Raw genomic sequence first — 10478 nt, 5'->3', positions numbered from 1 at the left:
TATTTTATATTATAGTATAGTATAGTATAGTATAGTATACTATACTATACTATACTATATTATACTATACTATACTATACTATATTATACTATATTATACTATACTATACTATATTATACTATACTATATTACACTATACTATATTACACTATACTATATTATACTATACTATATTATACTATATTATACTAAAACTATACTAAAGAATAGAGAAAGGAAACAGACAGAAGGTTACAAAGAATGATAATGAAAACTCATGACACTCCTCAGAGTCTGACACAGCTGGACCTTGATTGGTCATTAATAAAAAACAATTCACATGTTGGATCAACAATCTCCAGACCACATTCCAAAGCAGCAAAACAGGGAGAAGCAATCACATAATATTGTTTTCATTCTTCTCTGAGCCTTCTCAGCTTCCCAGGAGAAGAAATCCTGGCGAAGGGATTTTTCCAGAAAATATGACAGTGACAGCCTAGCTTGCACTGACTTGAATTCAGACTAAGAAATCCACTTTTACAGCACAAATACAGACCTGATAGTCACAGAGATTGTAGGCATATGTGATTATTGACAAATATGAGAAGAGTTTTGTTTCTTTTTTAAATTTGGGTATGGTATTGTCTAGATGACAGCTGATTTTGTGGCCTTTTGAGGACTCAATTGGGATTGTTCAGCCTGGAAAAGGGAATCTTTGGGATGGCCTAATTGCTTCCAATACTCGACATGGTGAAGAAAATTAATTCTCTCCCAACTGAAACCAGCACACAAGCTAATACTGTTTTAATTTTACATTTTGCCATGGCTTGGTTGCAAGTCTGCATAAAAATTTAGTCAGTCAATGACTGTCAGAAGATTGTCTAGGATCAACTGCCCCATTTTATAACCTATAAAATCATTGGCTTGCTGGCTGAAATTCACTTTTATCTGTCAGCCTCATGTATTTTTGGTTCCATGTGTCAGTCTGCTTGCTCACATTGAATGCTCTTGTCCATTTGCACAGGAATGACGTGCCAAGCCAGGACCTCCTACACAGAAGATGAAGTGCTGTGGGGTCACAGGTTCCTGCCAGTCATGTCTCTGGAAGATGGCTTTTTCCGTGTCGATTATTCTCAGTTTCATGCCACCTTTGAAGTCCCCACTCCTCCTTACAGTGTCAAAGAGCAAGAAGAAAACCTGTCCCAGTCATCTCTCTTGAGTAGTCCTGTTGAGAAGAAAAGCAGAAGAGAACAGGTTTGTCCTCTTGACTGTGCTGATGTCACAGGAGAGAAGAACAAGCTCCCTGCTAAACTCCAGAAGATCAGCTCGAGGAAGGAGGGCCTTCCACCAAGAGCCCTGAGAATGAGTTCCTGTAATGCAGAGAAGAATTTCAGTACTGGAGATCTCTTGGAAATTCAAGAAATAAGTCCCATGTCTGATGGTGAAGACGGTGATCACAGGATGCAGCTGAAAGCCTTAAAAATAAATGCCAAGGCTCTGACTCAGTCCACCAGCAAGCTCGAGTTACAGAAGGATTTTCCAGGTATGGGTGCTCTAGGGGTGAAATTGGAAGATAATTTCCCTGCCAAACTTTGAAAAATGAACTCTGATTGCTTCTTTTAAGAGCTGAAGAAACAGAAGTTGTTGCTGATAAACTGCATTTGAGACTGCTGCCCTGGAAGAGTTGTTTCACAGTAAAGTCACAACTTGTCTCTGCTGCTTTCAGGATGAATGATCCTTTTTGTATAAGTGTTCTGTACAGGTCCAATCTAGGTAGCATAACAGGACTTTGAGGGGCAGTAAGGTTACCCTGTCATGCCAAAGAGATTCCTGCCCTGATAATGCTTATCAGCATGCTCATTGCAAATCCACCCTGTCTTCCATGTATGCAGATGCTTTTTCACAAAGCAAGGATCAGATCCTCAGTCACAGATGGAAGCAAGAAGGGTGTAAGAGCATCTGGAACCTGGTTTTGTGCAGCTCAGGTCCTGGACTGCTCCTGATGGGCAGAACAGCAGAGCACAAGAGGAATGTGTGACACTGCTCAGTGCTAGTCCAGCTGTTTCTTTGGAAAGAGACTTTCCTGTTCCATCCTTCTTTCCCAGTGACTGTGGCACTCTCCCTCTGTGCTCCCAGTGTCTCATCCATGGTCAGTCAGGTGAGGAGGCAGTGTGCAATAACCACTGTCATTTGGCCCACATGAGCTCTCCTAAGCATGAGGATTTTACCCTGTCCAAAATTAGACCTCAGCATTTGATTTGGTGGATCATGTGCTGAATTTTAATGGCCATATCACCACTCACTGTGAAGGAAACTTGAGATCAGTAGCTCAGCTTCTTGGCATGTTTTATACTGCAACTAAATGACATTTCAGTTTGGAGACATTGTAAGTAAATAAATAAAAGCAAAGTGCTAAATAATGCTCAGTTATTACACATCTCAGAGTTTTACTAATGAATGGTAGTCTTTGATGTTGCTAATTGTCATTTTGTTACATTTGCCTTCTCCATTTATATATGATTCTCAGTAATTTTGTAGATTTGATATTTATTGCTATTCAGCTCAATCCACCTTTGTCTGTGAGAGAGGCTTTTTCTTTCCTGGTTGGTAGTAATTATAAACACACCCTGCTGTTTGTAAACAGTGTTCAGGGGCTCAGCATCCAGGGTGTTCATCACCAGAGCACTCTCCAATAGAAGGATCAATTCTAATCTTGTTACATGGACAAAACTCAGATGGTAAAATTATGTCTCCAAGCTAGGAGTAGCTTGGCTTGCAGAACTCAGTATTTCTTGCTTTTTATCTGTCTACAGTGTGAGACTGGAAAATGCTGTTTTATGCAGGGATAAGATGTGCTGCTTGTTGTTGTTGATCTGTTCTCAACATGAATTCCAACAATATATATGTGCTAAGATCTGTGTTTTCATTTATCAACTGTATTTGTGTAGAGTACTTAGATGACAGCATGAAGTCTTAAATGATGATGACTCTCCCTACTCTCCAGAACTGCCAAAATTAGTATAAAATAAAATTACATCCACCTCAGGTCTCAAGTGTTCTTTACTCGAATGTGCATGTGTGTGTTGGCAGCAGAGCAGCTCCAGGAGATGAGGCCCCATCCTTGGGCACACTCCCCCTCTGCTGTGGGGCAGAGTAATAGTATAAATTAATTGTTAATGAGCAACAATGCTAATTATCAATGAGTTACCCAGCTTAGGGGGCAATGTTTTTTACACTGCCACTTATGAAATAACTAAACCTCCTCATTTCTATACACACTGTCATGCAAAATTAACTTACAGAAAAACTAATTGGACCTCAGAGCACTTCACAACAGGAGAATGGGTGAGGATAGATTGATACAGAATAAATAAACATAACCTAAAATGTTGAATTAGCACATTGTAGGCCGTTGCTCTTTACAGTGAAATGCTCATTACAACCCTCTCTCTACTACCACAGAATGACAAAAAGCAGTACTGCAACAAAAATTTTAAAAAAACCCACAAAACCCCAAACCAAACAGAAAACCACACAGGCACACTGACATGACACACCCACTGCTGACACCTGGTGATAAAAAGCACTAAGAAATAAAAGGATTAGGGTTAGGTTAGAGAAAAGAGTGGTAAAGATGCTCAGTGCAGGGGAACATGAGGCACCTTGCCAAAATATTCCTTGTGTGTTTGACAGATGTGGAGTCAGTCTGAGTGCCAGCAGTGTCTGCAGGGGAGCTGTGGGCAGTTCATGTATCACAATGAGGGGCGGCACAATGCAATTCTGCCTGCCCACTGCTCAGAAATCCGTGCTCCTGCCTGAGGAGCTCCTCCTCAGCCTGTGTCTGGCCAATCTTCAGCCTTGAGTCTTTCTACAACAGTGTCTCCGTGTTGTATTTGCTGGGCATGTCCTGATGAAGGCAGGAATGATGAATCAGGCAACCCCAACTCTGGGAATGATTGGCATCTGACTCCAAGGCTTTGGAACGCTGAATGCTCTTTTTATTAAAACTAAATTATATTATGTTATACTGTACTACATCTATACTACAAAGAATCCTAAAGAAAACTCGTGACTGTCTCCTGACAGGACACAGCTTGGACCTGATAGGCTAATTAACATAAACAATTATTGTATTTGCAGGGAATGCCCCGATGAAGGTGGGAATGATTAATCTGACTGCATGTTCTCAGAAGGCTAATTTATTACTTTATAATACTATATTATATTTAAAAAATACTATACTATACTAAAGAATACAGAAAGGATACTTACTGAATGCTAAAAAGATAATAATGAAAACTGACTCTTTCCAGAGTCTTGACACAGCTTGGCCCTGATTGGCCAATGAGTCAAAACAATTCACATGAAACCAATGAAACAATCACCTGTGGGTAAACAATCTCCAAACACATTCCCCATGAGCAAAACAGAGGAGAAGCAAATGAGATAAGAATTGTTTTCCTTTTCTCTGAGGCTTCTCAGCTACCCAGGAGAAAGATCCAGGGTGAAGGGATTTTTCAGAGAATGTGAATGCCACATCTCCTGAGTCATGAGAGAGCTCAGTTTCAAGTCCCACACCCACGGATCCCCCTGATGGGCAGCACAAAACAGTGTTCCCAGCTGCTGTCCTCAAGAGCTGTAGCCCCTGTGACCTGTGTTCCCTTCTCCCACCACAGCTCTGTTTTGCTGGTGCCTGGCTTGGGACTCCTTGTCTTGCACAGGAAACTGGACTGGACTGCAAACATGTGCTAGCAGTGGCTATTAGGCAACTTTATTTCCACAACTAAATCAATTTCAGCATTTGTGTGCATGCAGAGGAGGAAGATGGGCAGGAGAGAGGACACCTTTGACCCTGAGGCTGCCTTTGGATCAGCAGGCACTGCCCCAGTGTGAAGTGGTCATGGTCCACTGCAGCCTGCACTGGATCTTGTTCATCCTGCTGCTTCTGTCCTGTTCCCCATGAGGCTCTGCAGCATCTGGTGCACCTGAGTTAAGAATTGCTGCAGTATCTCGTACGGATGTGGAGTGGGAAAGAGAGGTTCTGTTGGCATTGGCTCCTCAGAGGAATTTGAGGTCAAGGCTAGCTCTGGCATGGCCACTGCAGTTGGCTGATGAGTACTGGCTGTAGTAGAGCAGTCTGCCTCTGTTGGTGTTGGCTCTGGTTCCTCAGAGGGTGTTGAGCTGAAGGTTGGCTCTGGCGTTGGAGCCTCTGTTTCAGCTGGCTGTGGACATGGAGTGGGAGTGGAGCAGCCTGATTCTGTTGGCTGTGGACATGGAGTGGGAGTGGTGCAGCCTGATTCTGTTGGTGTTGGCTGTGGCAGCTCAAGAGGCATTGAGATGCAGGGTGACTCTGGTGCTGAAGTGTCTGTTGCAGGTGGGCACACACCCATCTGGATCAGGATCCAGTTGTAGAAGTACTGAGTGGAGGTGTAGACTCCCGGCTGTTTTGCTTTGGCACAGCCTTTTCCCCAGCTGGTCACTCCAACCAGCCAGAAGTAGCTGGCACGGTTATCTTTGCACACCAGAGGCCCTCCACTGTCACCCTGCAACACAGGAAAGAGGATTAAGGTGCTGTTGGGTGGCTGCTCTTGTAAGAGCCTGAATGAGAGATGCAGGACTTGAGGTGGCTCTTCAAATGCAGTTTATTCCATCCAAGAGGTTCCAGCAGTCCAGGGTCGTGGGTGACAGAGCTGTGCCTACAGCTGTCAGCTCCAGCTGCAGGCAGGCCTGCAGACCCTTTAGTTTAGGTTACAATGCATTATATACTTTTCTTTGCTGAGCATCTTCATACAGTAGAACCAATCTATACCTTAACTTTTATCTATAGCCTATCATAACTACTGTAATTACCATATTCATGTTACTGTTCTCCAATCACTAAAAGTTAGTACATTACAGTTTAAGCTAGGAGTTGTTTTTCAGTTTTCCTGCAGTGGAAAATTCTGAGACCTTTTTTCTACTTGCAACATCAGCAGGCTTGTTTGCTTTGTAAAAACCTCTTCTGGTTTGGGGTGGGTTTATCCTTTGCTCTAAGCCATAAAAACCCCTTCTAACTAACACACCCTTTGTGTGCTTGGTTAGCCAGCAAGACTGGCTCAGCAATTCTTTTCTTCTCTATCAAAACTTGCTTCCATCTCTATTCCCTCATCAGACTCTACATTCCAAAATCTTTCTGCTAAGCATCCATATCTGTGAGACTTTCCTTGTCAAACTTTCATCCTTCCCAACATGCTCTCAGCACTAGAGGCTTGCTTTTCTCTTGCAGCCCCTGCCCAGCTGTGTTCATGGCACAAAAAGGCTCTGCTCAGGTGCTGGAGTCTCCAGAACTCCAGGAGTCTCCAGAACCTTAGCTGGGTGTCTGTGAGGGCACCCTCTTGTATCTGCACAGTGATCCTGGATGGGCAGAGCATGGATGATCCAGAATCTGCACCTCTGGGCTGCTGAGAACACTGGGTGGGCTCTCTGGGCAGAGGGGCAGGCCTGGGGAACTTGGCAAGGAAACTCCAGCAGAGGAGGAAAAGTGATTTGCCAGGAAAGCCCATGGTGACAGGTACCTTTACTGCTAGGGGCTGGCAGCCAGTGTTGGTGTTCAGAAACACAATCACAGAATGATTCTATGCAGGTGCTTTTATTGGAGAGCTCTGGGTGTCAGGGGTACAGACCCAAATCTGACTCTGCCATGGGTTTGGGATGAACATGTTTTATATTCTATCCTTATGTAACTTACATATTCATTATTAAAATTACATTGTTCTATTGATGTTACAATATCACAATACAATGTTCTATTACATTGCTCTGTACATTGATTCCATCCAAGCATGGGTTTCTTGTGATCCCCCTCAAACCCTTGAATTTAGTTTCTCATTATTAAATTATAATTATATCTAATTACTAAGCAATCATCACATCTAACAATTATATAATTTATCACATACTGTTTACACAGGTGCAATTTCACATGATCTGGCAAACACAAGGCCTAACATTTCCCAGGGCCTACCTTTAACATTTTCCCAGGGCCCACTAAGCCTAACTTTCTTTCTAACTCCCTGAATTTTCTATGATTTTAAAATCTTTTACTCTCATGGTAAAAAATGCCAATTACTTGGTTTTAAGATTTTAAAAGTTTAATAGTAGTAAAATGATTATTAAAAATAGTAATATAATTAGAGTAAAAAAATTTGAATGATTGAGATTAGGACAATATTGAGACAATAAGAACAAGAGTCTGAGTACCCCTTTCTGGGCAAAATAAGCCCAAAAAAGGACCCACGTTAACAGAGGATTAACCCTTAAAAACAATAACCTGTTGCATATTCATACACCTCATACATGATGCATAAATTCCATTCAAACACAGGATTCTGTCTGGTCAATGTCAGCTTCTTCCTCTGAATCCTAACAGCATCTTCAGGGCTGAGCAAGGCAGGAAGAAGTTTGTTTCTTCTGATAATGGAGCAATAAATTCTCTTTCTTTGAAAGATTTAGGTGTCCTGTGGCTGCTATCTGGTGTGAGTACCTCATTCCTTTCTTTAAAAAAATATCCCACATACATAGTTTCTATTTTAACATTATGTCATAACCTAAAACTCTATTTAACACACTACTTGAGAAAATTAATACAGCATCACTTTCTAACATAACACATACAATATTCATTTTAATATTTGTGAAAATCATAAAATACGCGTTTTCCACAATCAAAAAAGTGAAGTCCTACCTGGCAGGTGTCCATGGCCCCCCGTGGGTAGCCAGCACACAGGTTGTGGGTGTGGATGGCCCCAGCATACCAGCGGCTGCTGTTGACCAGCCGGATATCTAGGAGCCGGACCTTGGCTTCCTGCAGGACATCACTCGCACCCTGAGCTGGGAGCACAGCAAGGAATGAGCACCCCAGCAGCTCCCTGCCACCTCCACTCCCCTGTCTGGGGGTGAAGTCATTCCCCTTTGACGTTGGCCGGGGTCTGTGTACAAATCACGAACGGGATGGGGCTGCTGTGGAGCGTGCCTTGAGCTGGTTTGTTTTTCAGCATCAGTCTCATTACATGATTATGATAATGGGAAGATGCCAGCAGCTCACATCTCAGGCAGCAGACCAAGAACTTAATGTTACAACTTACTTTATAAGTTTTTTGACCAATCACACAAAGCAAAAGCATATTGACAGTAGTTCCATCCAATTACTATAAGCACACGTACCTTTGGTTAAAACAATGCTTGCTTATTTCGAATACAATACTTACTTGTAAGCTTTAAAACACAATGACAGAGCTCCATTATTAAGCAGCTGTCTCTTCTTCCACTGGATCTTCAGAGGAAGAATACATCCTTCTCTACAGGACCCCCCTGCTCCAGCAGAACCACCCCTGACACTGCAGGAGGACTGCAGCTACAATTCCAATGGCACTGCTGCCAACACCCTGACCCACAGGGTGTCAGGTTGTGTTCTGACTCTGTCAGTGTTGTTCTAGTGTACTGCATTGTTTATTTTATCCTTTTTTTTTTCCTTCCCTATTAAAGAACTGTTATTTCCTGCTCCCATATTTTTTGCCTGAGAGCCCCTTAATTTAAAATTTATAGCAATTCGGAGGGGTGGGGAGAGTTTACACTCTCCATTTCAGGGGAGGCTCCTGCCTTCCTTAGCAGACTCCTGTCTTCCCAAACCAAGACAGCCCAGCTCACCCTCAGGTCCCTTTTTGGGAACTCACCTTCAGCACTGTCAGGACTCCAGCCAGCAATGTAGCAGGTTTTCAGCTCCGACACCGTGAGCGAGGCGTTGGGCACGCAGGCGAGCTGCACGTAGTCACTGCACTCCACGGGCTCGTCCAGCTCCAGCAGGGCAATGTCATTCTGCTGGGAGTCAGCCGTGTACTCCTGGTGGGCCAGCAGCCTCTTGACGTGGCGCACCTGAGCCTCGGGGCCCAGGTGGCTCAGCTGGGTGGCCCCGATCAGCACGCGCCACTTGGTGATGTTCCTGCAGGGCAGAGACAGGGCTGAGAGGGAGCAGAGCCGGGTGCTGGTGATGCCTTAGGATTTGAGCTTCTGTGTTTTTCAGCTGGGACCGTGTTCGCAGGGGTCTTAGGATAAGGGAAGAGATGAGGATCTGACTCCATCTTTCAGAAGGCTTGATGTATTATTTTATGATATATATTATATTAAAACTATACTAAAAGAATAGAAGAAAGGATTTTGTGGGAATCTACAAAATTAGAGGGTTTGGGGAAAGCTGCAAGATGCAAGCTTCAGATACAGCAGAACTGTGAGCAGAGCTAAAGCAGATCAAAAACTTAATGTTACAATTTACTTTATAAGCTTCTTGGCCAATCACACAAAGCAAAAGCATATTAACAGTAGTTCTATCTAATCACCATAAGCACACGTACTTTTGGTTAAAACAATGCTTGCTTATTTTGAATACAATACCTACTTGTAAGCTTTAAAACACAACACACAGAGCTCCATTATTAAGCTTTAACTTTCTTAATATCTTGCTAGATAAACTTTCTGTAGCTTAGAGAGCTATTCAGACAAGCGTTAATACACAGACCATTGTTCTATTTGCTCTTGCTTTTCTACAGTTTAAATATTTTTTCTGCTGACCTATCTCATGGCTGCTGCTTTAGCTCTACTCACAGTTCTGTTGTATCTGAGGCTTGCATCTTGCAGCTTTCCCAAAACCCTCTTATTTTGTGGATTTCCACAATTCCCCCTCTCTGTTTACCCAAAAAGAAACCTTCATAATCGTGTCAATAATTACTTGCATTTCGTAGGAATGATAACAAAGGTTTGTGGCTCCCACTCTCAGTCCAAGCCAGCTGACTGTGATTGGCCATTAATTAGAAACAACCAACATGGGCCAATCAAAGATCCACCTGTTGCATTCCACAGCAGCAGATAACCATTGTTTACATTTTGTTCCTGAGGCCTCTCAGCTTCTCAGGAGGAAAAATCCTAAGGAAAGGATTTTTCATAAAAGATGTCTGTGACATTCATCTATTTGTAATCCTGCATTTAACAGAATGAATAAATTTGTGCTGAGGCCACAGTAATCTCACCTGATGAAAATCCTGGCATAACAAAGGGTAGTTCTGGTGTTAGGAAAATTAATCCACAAACACCGGAGGTTTATGTCCAAAAAGGAGACAGAGAAGTCCTTTCTGGCTTTATTCGAATAAAGGGAGAGGCCATGTGGCATTCCCCTGGGATCTCTCAAATTTTTGGAGGACTCAGCCTCCTTTTCATCCCAATTTCCTGGCTGCATTTCCCTGGATTATATATAAATAAATATATAATCCAGGGAAATGCAGAAGGCATTCCAGAAGGGCGTCGAGTGATTGGCAGATTCAAAGGATGCCCTCTACCCCTGGAGGGACATTGGGCCATCCAGGTGTCATTTGTCCCTTGAGACCTCTCCTGTACCTGGTTGGTGGCTCCCTACCCCTTCCCTGCCCCTCTCCCCGGGGTTCAAAGGAGCAGCAGCCACGGGCTCAGGGAG

General features: G+C 43.1%; 2 protein-coding genes across 2 annotated transcripts in view; one reads left to right on the top strand and one right to left on the bottom strand.

Moving 5' to 3' along the window:
* LOC106632031 (G protein-activated inward rectifier potassium channel 1-like) overlaps nt 1-3025 on the top strand; it is an 11250-nt gene extending 8225 nt beyond the window's left edge. Inside the window, exon 3 of the mRNA XM_014310624.2 lies at nt 1005-3025. Within this exon, the coding sequence (XP_014166099.2) occupies nt 1005-1576 (572 nt within the window). The 3' untranslated portion in view covers nt 1577-3025. The remainder of the gene's footprint in view (nt 1-1004) is intronic.
* Nucleotides 3026-5194: 2169 nt separating this feature from the next.
* Nucleotides 5195-10478, bottom strand: part of LOC102039449 (acrosin-like) — a 6907-nt gene continuing 1623 nt past the window's right edge. Inside the window, exons 3-6 of the mRNA XM_014310623.1 lie at nt 8692-8957; nt 7704-7849; nt 5367-5523; nt 5195-5244 (exon numbers count right to left, since the gene is read on the bottom strand). Coding sequence (XP_014166098.1) covers nt 5195-5244; nt 5367-5523; nt 7704-7849; nt 8692-8957 — 619 coding nt within the window. The remainder of the gene's footprint in view (nt 5245-5366; nt 5524-7703; nt 7850-8691; nt 8958-10478) is intronic.

Source organism: Geospiza fortis, unplaced genomic scaffold (assembly GCF_000277835.1).
Source record: "Geospiza fortis unplaced genomic scaffold, GeoFor_1.0 scaffold324, whole genome shotgun sequence".
NCBI classification, from domain to species: domain Eukaryota; kingdom Metazoa; phylum Chordata; class Aves; order Passeriformes; family Thraupidae; genus Geospiza; species Geospiza fortis.
This window is presented reverse-complemented; position numbering and strand designations above follow the sequence as displayed.